General features: G+C 34.4%; 1 protein-coding gene across 15 annotated transcripts in view; it reads right to left on the minus strand.

Moving 5' to 3' along the window:
• GPHN (gephyrin) overlaps window positions 1-17,231 on the minus strand; it is a 667,615-nt gene that overhangs the window by 494,444 nt on the left and 155,940 nt on the right. For all 15 annotated transcript variants that reach the window (XM_032179254.3, XM_032179251.2, XM_032753695.2 and 12 more), the window contains exon 2: window positions 5,337-5,415. In XM_032179254.3, the coding sequence (XP_032035145.1) occupies window positions 5,337-5,415 (79 nt within the window). The remainder of the gene's footprint in view (window positions 1-5,336; window positions 5,416-17,231) is intronic.

Consider the following 17,231-nt stretch of genomic DNA (forward strand, 5'->3'; position numbering starts at 1 on the left):
TTGTTAGGATGACTTGCTCATCTACACAACCTTGTTACTTCAGAAATCTGAGTAAGAAAAACTCATATCGTGATCCTTGCTTTATTTTAAATGCCCAGTGTAACATTTGGTAAATAGTAGATATTCAATAACTATCCTTTGACACAACAAATGGATGAATCATTTAATACTGATTCAGATTCTCTTATAAAAATTCATTAAGACTATTTCCCAAGAATTCACTTCAATTAAATTCCATACAATAGGGAATAGAAAGATGAAGAGTTGTTCTCAAAGAATTTGCTAAGGACTGAAAAACATACAAAGGTAAATTAATATAAAGAAAAGTATAAAAATCATTAAAATTACAAGGCTTAAAGACTGAGAGAAGGAATAAAGAAAGGAAGATCTTCTGGTAGGAAATACAGGTTAGGTAGAACAAGAAGGTAGAGAAAAATGATGGAGATGGGTAGAATCTCACCTAGAAAGAAAGCTTTCGATTGGGAGAAAAAGGTCTAGGAGGAGAAGAAGGCATGAAAAAAAGATAGCAAGGCAATAATATCTCAAATATCTCTTTGAAATTAAGGTATGGCTTGTTCGGAGCTGTTGGAAGGATGGATAATCTGGAAGATATATAATGCTTTCTCCTTGTCCTGTTCAACATTTTCATTAATGACTTAGAGGAAGCAATTGCTGACTTGCTGACTGCACTAGCACATTTAGCTAATACAGTATATGGCAGAAGCAGAATCCCAAAAGATAGTTAGGGTCCAGCCTGATGGGGCTAATTCCAACAAAATAGCATTAAAAAACAAAACAAAACAAAACAAAACCAAGATTCTGCCTATAGGTTCTAAAACAAACAGCATAGACAACGATGGCAAAGATTTGTATTAACTATCAGCAACTATGTGAAAGAACTGGGAGGTTTTAGGATGAAGTCAAAATTCCTGAAAGAGGGAGAGAAAAAGAGAAAGAGAGAGGGAGAGAAAAAGAGCCGAAGAGAGGAAGAGGAAGGGAGGGTGATGATGAGGGAGTGAGGGAGAGGAAGAGTGAGAGAGAGGGAGGGGGAAGAAGGGTGAGGGAAAAGGAGAGGGAGAGACTGACTTCAGGAATGTGGCATGAGAAGCTCCACAAATTCTTTCTCTAACCATAAGTGGTGCAACTTACTTACAAAAAGAAAAAACAGCCATTTAAATTCATTGAAAATTATACTAAGCAAAAACAACAATTGGAGAAGCATCTATTGAAGAAAACCTAAATCTCCACAAGAACAATGACAGTTTGTGACACTTGAGCCAAGATCAACTCCTCCAAATTGCCTTCTGCCCCAAACTCAGAGCGATGGAAGCTCTATTCCTGGTGGATACAGCTAAGAATATGGGGCTTTCTTGTCCCCCATATATCCCAGTCTAGGGCTATAGTATAGCCCTGGGAGGGACAGGCCACCATCATCTCTATTTCCCTCAGCTCCCTAGAGAAGTACAAGAACAGACGAGGTGTGAGCTCCCTTCTGTCATTCATACTCCATTCACAGAAAAAAGTCTCTACCCAATGTGGAACAGACCCAAATATCAGGTCCCTATTCCCCTCATCCCTGCTAAATCAAAGGATGCAGGTTCAAAGTGAGGAGAGGTAAGCTGAGAACACAAGCGACTACCACTTTCTCCCAGTGCCCTGTTCATAAAGCAAGGATGTTACTTCAAAAAAAAAACAAAACAAAACAAAAAACAAAAACAAAAAAGTGAGCAACTGTACTTGCTACCAACTCTAAAGCAGACATTTTGATCAGAGAGAGGGACAAGCCATGAGAAAAAAAGAACTCAATAGTTCTCCCTAAGAAGACTGACTTGATTTGGAAGAGGGCATGTGGGAGTTGAAGCCTAACACTGTTGTATGAAACAGTGAAGACTCTAATAGTGCACAATTAAGAGGGGGCTAGTAGCTCCAGAATAGTAACATACTGAAACTTAGGTGACCTAGAAATTTGACAGAAACAATCGGGAATAAGATAGTTAAGAATAGACCTCCTAAGTCAAAAGAAGACTCATAAATCAATAACAAAAACAATTTCTGCAAATTTAATCGTCTCAGACTGTGAACCAACTGACATCCCTTGGCATTGCTGAGAATAACAGAGCAATCAGGCAACAACCAATAACTAGTGAGTGCAATCCCAATAACGGATGACCAAGTATATGTTTAGCAGATTAGGGAAAGAGACAATCAAAGTAAGCTTGATAAAACTGCTGTTATCCCAGGGTGACTGTGCATATACCCTCTAAGGAACAACAGAGGCTACATACACATTTCTGGGGAAACAGATTCACTGAAATAGCATAGCCAAGTCACTAAAGAAATATAAAAAAATAGTAACTACTACCACTGCAGGGCAGGGGAGAGAATCTTTATCCAAAATTGTTAAAATTGTAACAACTGTTACAGTCCCAGTTTCAACAAAAAATTTTGAGACATGCAAAGAAACAGGAAAGTGGGAGAACCATAAATAAGAAAAAGAGCAAGCAACAGAAATTGCCTATAAAAGGTCCCATAAGTCATATGTGGCAGACAGATTTCAAATATTTATAAATATGTCCACAGAATTGAAACCATACTTAAAGATGTTAAGAAAAGTATGATAATTTCTCATGAAATAGAGAATAACAATAAAAATATAAATTATAATACAGAAACCAAATAAAAATTTTGGTGACAGAAAACATAAAACTGAAACAAAAAAATAACTAGAAGAATGCAACAGTAAGTTGAATTGGCATAAGAAAGAATAAGTGAATTTGAAGATAGAATGATGGACATTATATAAACCACAGAATAAAGGGAAAGAGAATGGAAAAAAATGGACAGAGCTTCAGAGAAATGAGGGATACCATTAAGTGCACCAACATATGCATTATAGGAACATCAGAAAGAAAGGGTGAAAGGAGCAGTAAGAAGTACCAAAAAACAAGCTAAAACTTTCCAAAATTTGATTTAAAAAATTGGCCTACATATCCAAAAAGCTCAACCAACTCCAGTTAAATAAACATAAAGAGACCCACACATAGACACATCATAGTAAAAATGCTGAAAGACAAAAACAATGGAAAAATCTCAAAAGCAAGAAAAGAAAAATAACTTATCACATACAATAAAACTAAGAAGATTAACATCTGACTCTTCATAAACAATGGAGGCTAGAAGGCAGTAGGTGGAATGACATAGTCAAAATGCAGAAAGAAAAAAAATCTGTCAAACAAGAATCTTATATCCAGTAAAACAATATTTCAAATATGAAAGCAAAGATATTCACAGACACATAAAAACTGGCTGATTTTGTTGCTAGCAGATACACCTTACAAGATATACTAAAGTTTTCAAGGCTGAGAGGAAGTGACATTAGACAGTAATTCAAATTCAAATACATACACACATACAATGAAAAACAAAGATTATTATTTGAATAATTATTAAAGATAGTATAATTGCATCTTTCTACTTCTCTCTTTTCTCAACTGATTTAAAAAGAAAATGTACTCATGTGGGGCGGCGGGGGGTGTGGGTGTGTGTATAACATTGTTGGGCCTATAACACATAAAAGTGAAATGTATTTGAAAACAGCACAAGAATGGGAAGGAGAAAGCTCTATTGGATTAGGAGATGACACTAGATGGTAACTAAAATCCATAGAAATAAATGAAGAAACCAAAATGTACATATACACCAAAATATATAAAGTATTACTTATTGTATTAATCTTCTTATTTGTCATTTATGAATAAGAATGTGTGTATATATTGTATATTTATATATAATACATATTTACATACAGTATGTATAAATAAGCATATACATATACATATACTGATGTATACACATACTTTTTTCTTTTAGCTTCTTGAAAATAAATACAATCATATAACCTAGTAATTATAACAATGTATGTATTGTTGGATTTGCATCAAACACAGAAGTAATATGTATAATAATCATTGCACAAAAAGAGGCAAGGGATAGCACTAAATAGGAATTGTATTTCTATATCTCACCAAAATTAAAATAAATTTGAAGTAGATTCTGTTAACTAAGTTATTACTATAACCCCTATAGCAATCAATAAGAAAACACTCAAAAATATAAAGAAAAAATGTCAAAGGAATTAAAATGTTACACTACTGGGAAAACTGGATATCAGCATGTAGAAGAATGATTTGGATCCTTTCCTTACAACTTACACAAAAAATAACTCAAAATGGGTAAAAAAAAACCCAAACATAACACTCCGGGGACTGCTGTGGGGTGGGGGGAGGGCGGAGGGACAGCATTAGGAGATATACCTAATGCTAAATGACGAGTTAATGGGTGCAGCAAAACAACATGGCACATGGATACATATGTAACAAACCTGCACATTGTGCACATGTACCCTAAAACCTAAAGTATAATTAAAAAAAAAAAAGAGTTTAGGTATAAAAAACAAACAAAAAAATCAATAATCTTCAAGTTCAAGATATTCTTGTGTTTATTCCTCACAAAATTCTCAATGACTTATTAGTGACTCCCATGGGAGGGTAGATTACATGTGATCTGGGAGATGGATTTCATATTAGGACATATTTAATTGTATGCATTATATGTATCATTAAAGAAGGCACCTGGCAGTATTCAATTTTCTTTACTCTGCTTCGCAGGCTTAACTAGTTTTAATTATTATTTTTTTAATAAACAGTGATCTTATTGGGAAGGTACGTTCATAGATAGTATGCATATTTACCAGTAAATACGAAAGTGTAAAAAAAAATTTATGAAATAGAAAGTGACATTATTGTAGAGTATATGTATTAAACAGATATGCTAACAAAGACTGGGACTGACTGATGAGAAAAAAACTGAAATCTATAAAACTCTCCAAAATTCTTGTGCCATATGTAAAACACCAGAATTATATTTAACATATTCAAATGTATAGTTATTACAAATAACTACTTTATATTTCTAATTATAATTACAAATAATTACCATAAATAATATATTCAAAAAACTTCAAATTGTTGTAAACAAATTCAATCTCGCTTTCTGAAGCAAATCAACTACTAATCATCTTTCTTGGCTAGTAGCTACTGCCACATTGGCAAGATATCATCAGCCATCAGCATTCCTCCTTGAAAATCAATCATTAATCATGACATCATTCCTTCTAAAATCTATTCTATTTCTGAACTGTTTCAATACGTGTAAAACGATTAGAAAAGAAAAAATTGTTGTACCTTAAATAAGTTTTCACATAAAACTCTTTTGAGGAAAGGAACACTAATAATAAAGTTTTAATTTATACTTAATACTGAAAGCAAAATACTCACAAAGAAGGATCTTGTACGAGATCTTTGAGATTTATCCCACTGCGGTCTTCTGCAAGATTCCTGAAGCAACTATCACTCACTAAATAGGAATGGGGAAAAGAAAAAAAAAATAATTTTTGTTTACATTTCATTTAAGCTATTGCTGACCAAAAGACATTTTGAAATGAAAAATAGCTTTTTTTTTTTCATTTTTCCCCAAACATTAATATTGATTTATTTATAGGCCTGGTGAATTTAGCAACAAATATTAATATTCTAAACAAGCCAACATTTCAATAACAATCCACTACTTTAAGCACACCAACTCTATATAAATACATTACATAAAATAATAAACATATCGGTCTAAATTTTGTTCTTACTGTTACAAGATTAATTTACTAGTACACAGTAGCAAGTCACTGCCCCCACAACAACTAGGAAAAAAAGAGACAAACTACAAAAGCATATTTTTAAAAATATTGGCGAGCAATGGAAATAGAAAAGAGAAACTAAATTTGCAGGATGATTAATATCTCTTAAGTCAGCTAATCCTGCTGATTATTTTAATTTCTGGAAGGATTTGCCATTTAGACACAGACTAGCTAAGAAAGAAGGACACTACTAAGGAAAAGAAAAACCAGCACAGCTCTTGATAGTTTGTAAGCTGGCATGAAAAACTGGAATCTAATGAAGCCCAAAATTACAGACAGTTTTCTCACTGAAAAATTTGCTGAGTGCCAGAATTACCTAAGAGGATTTGGGGCAGCAGTTGGGAGAACAGGCCATGGGGCAAATAATAATCCCTGTAATGTTGTGGTGATTAGAAGTCAAAGTCACACTAGAACAGATGGAGCCTACCACTGTGAGGATAAAATTTTAATAGGTCTTCCCACAAGATATTTGCTCTCAACCAAAAGCATCCCCTTAGTGGGTGGGGAGCAGGAGGAAATGAGTAAAGGGAGCTGGACCAGAAAGATAGAGTAAAATCTCCAACAATTTTACAGTATATAAATACAAAGTCACCAGACAGAAGAGTCTGCAACACAACAGTTATTGTCATTAGGACATTTAAAATCAAAGGCATTCTAAGTGTATCGAAAGCTGCCACCCAGACTTGATGCAGTAAGATTCATAATTGAGTTGAGGTGATTAGCACGTGATCTTATCTTTCTAATACAGAATTGAAGAAAAATAATATTTAGTTCAATTTCTGCTACTCTATTATAAACAATATTTAGTATATGATAAAAATTACAAGGTATGGAAAGGGGCACAAAATGTGACTAACAATCAAGGGAAAAGAGAATAAATATAAACAGACCCACAGATGATATAGTGTTAGAAGACAAGGACTTCAAAAAAGATCTTCAAAGTAGATGAAAAAAAAAAAACTTCAACAAAGAATGAAAATCTATTTTAAAAATTAAATAGTGATTTTATATCTGGAAAACATACTATCTGCAATTAAGCAGTTGGTGGGTGGGTTTTATAATTGACTGAATACAGCAAAGCACAGATTAGTGAATTTGAATATAGGTCAGCAGGAAATATCCACACTGAAGAAGAGCAAGAAAAAAATGAAATGAACAGAGCATAAGAGATATGTGGGAATTAAACACTTTAATGCAAATATAATTCCAGTTAGAATAAAGCAAACAGAAAGTGAGGAGAAAGAATACTTTCAGAAAAAGTTAAAAATTGCTGAGACTAGCCCAAAACTGATACAATATATTAATGTTCTGACTTAAGAAGTATGGCAAACACCACACTGGCAAAAGTGAAAAAAACCACAACCAACACTCAAAATGCTGAAAATCAAAGATAACAAGAACACTTTAACAACAGTCAGAGGGAGAAAAAAGACACACCACTTTCAAAAGAAAAACAAGAAAACCTAAAGCTGAGTTTTTAATAGAAACTATCAAATCCAGAAGACAATGTGACAACATGTTTACAATACTTGAGATAAATTGTGAATCCAAAAGTTTGTACCTTGATAAAATATCCATCTAAAAATGAAGGCACCCATGTGTGCCACCTGTGAACTCAAAGACTGGCTCAACCAGGGCCTTCTACAGCTACAGTCAGTGTGTAAACAGGGAGACTGAGGGCCTGAGGGCTGGCCCACCCAGTGCGTATCACAAATGATGACCTCATGAACTCCAGTGGTAAGGCCACCATGTGCCTCCAATCACCACCCAGGAGCCCAAGAACCAGCCCACTGCTAATACTGCCAGTGGCTGTGTGCAACACTTAGGAGCCAAAGAACAAGTCCACCAAATATCCCTGTCCCCAGAAAAGTCTTGTCGCTGACTCCATGAACAACCTCACCTGAATCCCCTTGGGAAACTGCAAGACACTGCTAACATTATTCACAGCCAAAGTAATCATACAGAGACTACACTAATGCAACCAACTGAACCAAAGCCAAAACACTCTACCCAAATGACACTACAGATACGTCTGCAGAAAAAAGTTTACCTAAAAAAGCTAATCCAGAAAACTGAAGGAAGAAATTGCTAACCATATACACAGTTATCAATGTAGGGATGCAAGACACATGAAAAAGGAAATATGACACTGCCATAGAAACACAATAATTCTCCAATAACAGAGCCCCAAAAGAAAATCTATGAAATACCTTAAAAATTTTAAATAATAATCTTTTAAGATTTAGTAGATACAAAAGAACACAGATAGAAAATATACATAAACAGAAAAAAAACAACTGGTGATCTAAATGAGAAATTAAATAGAATGTCATAAACAACAACTAAACAGAAATCCTGGAACTCAAGAATTCAATGATTAAAATTAAAAAAATACAATTGAAAGCTTCAACAATTAACTAGATCAAGCAGAAGATAATTTTAGTACTTGAAGACAGGTTTTTAAAAATAACCCAGACAAAAGGAAAAAAAAAATTTTTAAAAAGAATGAATAAACCTACATGACATGGGAAACCATCAAGTAAATAAATATTCACATTTTGTGAATTATAGAAGGAAATGAGTGTAGAAAAGGCATAGAAAACTTACTTGGTAAAATAATAGTTGACAACTTCCCAAATCTTGAGAGATAGACATGAAGATCCAGAAAGGTCAAATGTCCCCAAAATACTCAACCCAAAAATGTCATCTCTGAGACACATATCTCTCAAACTGCCAAGAGTCAAAGACAAAGAAATAATTCTAAAAACAGTGAAAGGCATCAAGTTACATATAAGGGAATCCCTTTCAGACTAACAGCAAATTTCTCAGCAGAACCATTATAAGCCAAGAGAGAAAAAAAATGGTTTAAGCAAAATACTAAAACAAAAAATACCTACTGATTAATAATACTATACCCAACAAAGTCATCCTTCAAGAATGTGTGTCCAAATGGATCTAAAGATGGCTTGCAGAACATATTTGGTCCAACTGCAGCTGTTGCACCAAATATGGTCTGTAAACCATTTTAGATCCATTTTTTGACATCAGCACATAGAACATTCTACAAGACAGACCATATGTTAGGCCACAAGACTGGCCTCAAGAAATTTTCAAAAATCAGTATTATATCAAGTGTCTTCTCAAACCATAATGCAGTAAAACTAGAAATTAGTAACAAGAGGAACTTTTGAAATTCTACAAATACATGAAAATCAAACAATTAATAAGATTAATCAAGAAAAAAGAGAAAAGACCCTGAGAAACTTATGGTTCAATGAAGAAATTTAAAAAGACACCAAAAAATGTCTTGAAACAAATTAATATAGAAACAGCATACCGAAAACTTAGTATACTGAGAAATAGTACTAAAAGGGAAGTTTACAGCAATAAACACTTAAACCATTTGAACAATTTCACTTAATCAATCTGACAAAGCACCTCAAGAAACCAGAAAAGGAAGAACAAGGCAAATCTAAAATAAGAAGAAGGAAACATCAGAGCAGAAGTAAATAGAGACAAAAACCCACAAAGGATCACAAGAAACACTGGTTTTGTGAAAAGATAAACTATATTTACAAACCAGTAGCTAGACTAATCAAGAAAAAAGGAAGACTCAAGTAAAATCAGAAATAAAAAATGAGACATTACAACTGATACAACAGAAATACAAAGGACCACTAGAAATTATTATGAACAACTGCACACTAAGAAATTAGAGAACTTATATTAAATGGATACATTCCTAGACACACATAACCTCATAAATTAAATCAGGAAGAAATAGAAAACCTGAGCAGATCAATAATGAGTAACGAGAGTAAATCCGCAATAAAAAAGTCTCCCAACAAAAAACCCAGGACCAAAAAGCTTTAAAAGAAGAACACCTATTTTGCTGAAACTCTTCCAAAAAATTAAAAAGGTGAAAATTCTTCCTAATTCATTCTATGAGGTCAGTAGTACCCAGATACCAAAACTAAACAAGGATGCAACAACAATCACAAAGAAAACTAGAGGTCAATATCCATGATTAGCATAGATGGAAAAATCCTGAACAAGATACTAGGAATCTGAATCCAATGGCACATCAAAAAAAAAAATACACTATGATTGAGTGGAATTTATCCCAGGTATGCGAGGATGGTTCAGCATATGAAAATCAATAGATGTGCTACATCACAACAACACAATGATAGACGAAAAGCAAATCATATGATCATCTCAAATCTAAAGAAAGCATCTGATAAAACTCAACTCCCTTCATAATAAACACTCTAAAAAAATTAAGTACAGAAAGATTATACCTAAACACAATAAAGGCCAAATATGAAAAACACCCAGCCAATATCACACTGAATGGAGAAAAGCTATAAGCCTTTAAAAACTAGAACAAGAAAAGAATGTATACTTTTATAACTTGTATTTGAGATAGAACTGGAATTCCTTGTAAGAAAAATTAGGCTACAAAAGGAAATAAAGTTCATCTAAATTAGAAAAGAGAAAGGCAAACTGTCCCTCTTTGCAGATGACATAATCTTACATATAAAAAATCCTAAAGACTCTTCAAAAAACTCTAGGAAGAAAAATAATAGAAACTGGGGATTCCAAAAGAGGGGAGGTTGGGGTTGAAAAATTACCTATTGGGTACAATATTCAATAGTCAGATGATGAGTAAACTAGAAACCCAAATCGCACCACTATGCAATATATATATATATATATACATATATATATATATATACACGCACACACATATATATATGTAACAAACCTGCACATATCCCTCCTGAATCTATAAAAGGATAAAATATCTTAGAACTGCTAAACAAATTCAGTAAAGTTGCAGGATACAAAATCAACATGCAAAAATCAGTGATGTTTTTATAGAATAACAAACTAGCTGAAAAAAAAATCAGGAAAGCAATCCCATTTGCAGTCAATACCTGCTAAAAAGAATAAAATATCTAAATGGTGTTGGAAAATTGGATATTTATATGCAGAAGAATGAAAGTAGATCCTTCTCATCACAAAAATCAACTCAAAATGGACTAACGATTTAAACCTGAGACCTGAAAATTACAAAATAACTATAAGAAAACATGTAAGAAATGCTTCAGGACATCTGTCTAAGCGAAGATTTTAAAGATTTCAAAGGCACAGGCAATAAAAACAAAAATAGACAAATGGAACTATATCAAACTAAAAAGCTTCTGTAGAGCAAAAAAAGAAGATCAACAGAGTAAAGAAATACAGTCTGTTGAATGAAAGAAAATATTTGCAAATTATTTACCTGACAAGGGAATAATGTCCAGAATATATATGGAACTCACACAACCCATTAAAAAATCTGATTAAAAACTGGAAAAAGAGGCCGGGGGCGGTGGTTCACGCCTGTAATCCCAGCACTTTGGGAGGCCGAGGCAGGCAGATCACGAGGTCAAGAGATCGAGACCATCCTGGCCAACATGCTGAAACCACGTCTCTACTAAAAATACAAAAATTAGCTGGGCGTGGTGGTACATGCCTGTAGGTCCTAGCTACTCAGGAGGCTGAGGCAGGAGAATCGCTTGAATTCAGGAGGCAGAGGTTGCAGTGAGCTGAGATCGTGCCATTCGAATTCAGCATGGGCAACAAGAGTAAAACTCCATCAAAAAAAAAAAAAACTGGAAAAAGAATCTGAATAGACATCTCAAAAGAAGACAAATAGCCAACAAATATATGAATGAATGCTCAACATCCCTAGTCATCAGGGAAACATAAATCAAAACTGCAATGAGATATCATCTCACCCCAGTCAGAATGGCTATTATAAAAGACCAAAGATAACATATGTTGGTGACGACGAAGAGAAACAGGAACTTACGCACTGTTTGTGGGTATGTAAATTAGTACAGCCATTATGAAAAACAGTATGGAGGCTCATCAAAAAGTAAAAATTTAATTACCATGTGATCCAGCAATCACATGAATGGGCATTTATCAAAAAGCAAGGAAATCAATTACGTCAAAGGGATACTTATACTCTCATGTTTACTGCAGCATGATTCACAATATCCAAGATATGGAATCAAACTAAACATCCATCAACAGATGAATGGATAAAGAGAATGATGAGGCGTATATACATAATTGATTGCTATTCAGTCATAAAAAAAGAGAGAGAGAATTAAATACAGTCATAGGCAGCAACATGGATCAGCCTGGAGGACATTATGTTGTGTGAAATAAGTCAGAAAGATAAATACTGCATGTTCTCATGCATATGTAGTATCCATTAAAAACAAAAAAAGAGGTCATGGAAGTAGAGAGTAGAACTGTGGTTGCTAGAGGCTTAGAAGGGGAGTGGGTAGGGAAGGATGGGAAGAGGCTGGTTAATGAACACAAACTTAAAGCTAGATAATAGGAGTAAGGGCCAGGCACAATGGCTCATGCCTGTAATCCCAGCACTTTGGGAGGCTGAGGCGGGCTGATCACGAGGTCAGGAGATCGAGCCCATCATGGCTAACATGGTGAAACCCCGTCTCTACTAAAAATACAAAAAATTAGCCAGAAGTGGTGGCGGGCCCTGTAGTCCTAGCTACTCGGGAGGCTGAGGCAGGAGAATGGCATGAACACAGGAGGCAGAGGTTGCAGTGAGCTGAGATCGCGCCACTGCACTCCAGCCTGGGCGAAGGAGCGAGATTCCGTCTCAAAAAAAAGAAAAGAAAAATAGGAGTAAGTTCTAGTCTTTATAGCACTGTAGTATAAATATGGATGACTAGAATTTATTGTATATTTTCAAAAAACTAGAAGAGAAGCTTTTGAATGTTCACAGTAAAAAGAATTGATAAGTGTTTGAGATTATGGATATGCTAAATACCCTGATTTTATAATTACACATTGTGTAAATGTATTGAAATATCACTCTGTAGACCATAAATATGTACAATTACTACATGTCAGCTAAAAATAAAGGAAAAAATGTGAAGGTGAAATAAAGACTTTCTCGGGCAGTAAAACAATTGGCTAATTTGTTGCCAGGAGCCCTGACATACAAGAAATGTTAAAAGAATTTCTTCAGAAAAAAGAAAAATGATTATCAGTCAGAAACTGAGATCTTCTTACATAAACAAAGTGTGTTAGAGAAGAAATAAATGAAGGTAAAGTAAAAATTTTTCTTTTTGCTCATTTATCTAACATAATAGTTTGTTCAAAATAATAATAGCAACAACGTATATGATTATGTAGGCTTATATATACACATATTCTTCTGTATGCTTTTATAAAGTTCAATGAATTCCAGTAAGCATACGCTGGGTGGAAGAGAGGAATTAGGATTATTTTCTCACACTGCTTGTGAATATAGTGTTATTGGACTTGGTTTAGTTGAAATGCATATTAAAAACTCTAGGATGACCATTAAAAAATAAACACAGGCAGGGCGTGGTGGCTCACGCCTGTATTTCCGGCACTTTGGGAGGCCGAGGTGGGCGGATCATGAGGTCAGGAGATCAAGACCATCCTGGCTAACATGGCGAAACCCCGTCTCTACTAAAAATACAAAAATTTACCCGGGCATGGTGGCATGCACTGGTAGTCCCAGCTAGTAGGGAGGCTGAGGCAGGAGAATCGCTTGAACCCAGGAGGTGGAGGTTGCAGTGAGTGGAGATTGCGCCACTGTACTCCAGCCTGGGCGACAGAGCCAGACTCTGTCTCAAAAAAATAATAAAAATAAAAATTAAAAACAGAGGCGTAACTGATAACACTATGACAAAAGAGAAATTCAAATTATATAAAACGTTCAATTAGAAACACAAAAGGTAGAAGAGTGGGAGACAAAATAAGAATAAAGGTGAAAGGCAACAAATAAAAAAGTTTAAAATATGGCAGATATTAATTCACCTACATCAATAACAATGTTGAATGTCAATGGTCCCAATGTACCAATTAAAAAACAGAGATTGTCAGGGTAGATTAAAAAAAAAGGTCCAATTATATGTTTTCTACCAAAAAATCCACTTCAAATTTAAAAATACTTACAGATAAAAGTGAAAGGATAGAGAAAGAAATGCCATGCTGACACTGATCAAAAGAAAGTGACAGTAGCTGTATTAATTTCAGACAGAGCAGATTTCAAAGCAAGAAAAGTTTTCAGGAATAAAGAGGGGCAATATATTATGATAAAGGGATGAATTTTCCAAGAATACATAACAGTCCTTAGCATATATACATCTAACAATGGAATATTAAAATATATGAGGCAAAAACTGATAGAAGTGCAAGGAGTAATAGATGAAACCCCTGTTACAGCTGGAGACTAACAATCCTCTATCATAAATGAACAAATTTCACAAGAAAAAAATCAGTAAGGATATAGCTGAACTCAACAGCACTAATAATCAATTTGATATACTCTTATCTATTGATGATTTCATCCAATAAGAGCAGAATACACATTCTTCTCAAACTAACATGGAACATTCACCAAACGGACCACATTCACATCTTACCACAAAATTAAAGTGTTGGCTCTCAGACCATAATGGAATTAAACTAGAAATCAATAACAGGAGAATAAGAAGTATCCCCAAATACCTATAGATTAAATGAAACATTTCTAAAGAACATGTCAAAAATAAATCTCAAAATATATTTAAAAATACTTTTATTTAAGTAATGATACCATAATTTATCAAAATGTAAGGGAGGCAGTAAAAGCAGTGTTTAGAGGGAAATTTATAACGTTGAATGCATAGATTAGAAAAGAAGAAAGATTTAAAATTAATAATCTAAGCCTCTACCTTATCAAACTAGCTATAAGAGAGCAAATTAAATCCAAATTAAGCAGAAGCAAATAACAAAAATTTGAGTAGAAATCAATGCAACTGAAAATGGGAAATCTAAAGAGAAAAATGAACGAAACCAAAAGGTGATTCTTTGGTAAAATGAATACACGTCTCGCCAAGTTCACTGAAAGCACAAATCACGAATATCAGAAACAAAGAGGAAACATCACTGCAGATATCATAGACATTAAAGGGATAATAAAGGAATATTATGAACAAGACATGAATTAAGAATTTGATATTCTTGATGGAATAAACCAATTCCTTAAAGACACAATCTATCAAAGTTCACAAAAGAAGAAATAGTTTGAATCAATAATGAATAAAGCCTTTACATATACATTTAAAAATGCAAAAAGAGAAACTGATGTAAAGACTTCATGGTATTAATGTAATCAATCTAAAATTATAAGCCAAAACAATGATTATATGCAAAACTTGTATTACAATAGTCATTTAACAACTGCAAACATTGTTTGAATTCTAAGTACTTTCAAACTGTTTTATGCTGTTGAAAGTTAACACATTCTTTTTCTGACAAAAGTTAAAGAAGCAAAATCTCCTTTCCTGACAAACGGGCAGCAGATAAATTTTCAAATTACATTTCCAGCCAAATTTTTTCGACCTGATGCAAATTAAAAGGAAATTTCCATAAAAGTCTATTTAACTCTACAACTGAGAACTTTCCACTTCTTATCTTCATTAAGTGATTAATCTGCAATGTAATGACATGCTCAAAGGCACGAAAACCTAACAGAATTCTAAAAATGTATTCCAAATGATTAATACGCCAAGTTAAATCAAGATAATGGATCAAGATTAGTATGTGCCAATAACAATTTCCATGAAGACATTTGCAAGGATAAAACACTCCATACAGATTAGCATTAACAGATGAACATGTGCAACTAATTTTGATGACAGGGAACACAAACTATAAACCCTACTAAATATAAACTCTAAACTGTTATTTCCACCATCTTTCATTCTTCATATTAGTAAACACAAATTATAAACATTGTACTCCATTACTGTTAGTAAATTTTGATTTCATAAATCAAAAAAATCTGAGAAAATTTGTTTTCTTTCTTGTAAGTACCTAGGTACAATTCTTAATTTTGCCTCTTGGCCCACAAAATCTAAAATATTTAACATATGGCCTGTTTTTATTCATTTATTTTATTTTTTTTGAGATGGGGTGTTGCTCTGTTGCCCAGGCTAGAATGCAGTGGTGCAATCTCGGCTCACTGCAACCTCCACTGCCTAGGCTCAAATAATCCTTCTGCCTCAGCTTCCGAAGTAGCTGGGACCAGAGGCTTTCGCCACCATGCCCAGCTAAATTTTTTTTGTATTTTTGTTAAGACTGGGTTTCGCTGTTGCTCAGGCTGGTTTGAACTTCTAAGCTCAAGCAATCCGTCCACCTCGGCCTCCCAAAGTGCTGGGATTACAGGCATGAGCCACTGTACCTGGCAGAAAACGTTTACTAACCACTTTTTGACAAGAACCAGTAAAATTACGAGGCATTATGGAGAGCCAGTTAATACTGTAATTTCTGATACATGCATGAATATAGCATATGCCTATGACTTTCCAGAGAGGATGCAAATTGATTTATGATCTCCACTGCTTTATATTTCTGGTGAAAGCATATTAAAACTCAAGTTCTACATGAAATCTTCCAAACATCTTCAACCAACCCCACAAAGATTCTCCTACCAATCTTAGCCAAAAGGGGTTCACTGGAGACATACTAGGGAGCCAAAACTAACATGCCTACACAGCAGTAACATGGAAAACCTTCCTCCTCACCTACCAAGGAGGCCAAGTAAAAAACCCGACTTCCACCTCGACCTTGGAGCAAAGAGGTAGAGGGACTACTGTCAGATGAAGTGTCAGAATGAAACAGCTACACCAGATACTTTAAATAAAGACTACATTCGCATAAGACCCAAAATGTTCAGGTTTTATTAAAAAATAAGTTGTCGGCCGGGTACGGTGGCTCATGCTCATAATCCCAGCACTTTGGGAGGCCGAGGCAGGCAGATCATGAGGTCAGGAGATCGAGAACATGGTGAAACCCCGTCTCTACTAAAAATACAAAAAAATTAGCCAGGCGTGGTGGCGGGCGTCTGTAGTCCCAGCTACTCGGAGAGGCTCAGGCAGGAGAATGGCGTGAACCTGGGAGGCGGAGCTTGCAGTGAGCCGAGATTGCGCCACTGCACTCCAGCCTGGGCAAAAGAGCAAGACTCCATCTCAAAAAAAAAAAAAAAGAAAAAAAAAAAGGAAGTTGTCATACAAAGAACCAGGAAGATCTCAAACTGAATGAAAAAAGGCTAATGACAGGTGCTAAGACCAAGGCAGCAGAGACGCTAGAGTTGCCTGAAAAAATTTTAGTCTTTTCGCGATAAAAATTATTCAAAAAGGAATTATAGAAACACATGAAACAAATTTTATCAGCAAAAAGTCACAACAAAGAAAAAGAATCTTAATCAAGAAGTAGAAGATACACAGGAAGACCAAACAGAAATTTTATACCTGAAAAACACAATAACTGAAATACAAAACTTAATGGATGTGCTCAATACTAGAATGAAATAATGAAAGAAACATGCGAAAACAATCAGTAAGCTAGGAGATAAAACACTAAAAGTCATCCAATC

The sequence above is a fragment of the Hylobates moloch genome, unplaced genomic scaffold (assembly GCF_009828535.3).
Source record: "Hylobates moloch isolate HMO894 unplaced genomic scaffold, HMol_V3 SCAFFOLD_16, whole genome shotgun sequence".
NCBI classification, from domain to species: Eukaryota; Metazoa; Chordata; class Mammalia; order Primates; family Hylobatidae; genus Hylobates; species Hylobates moloch.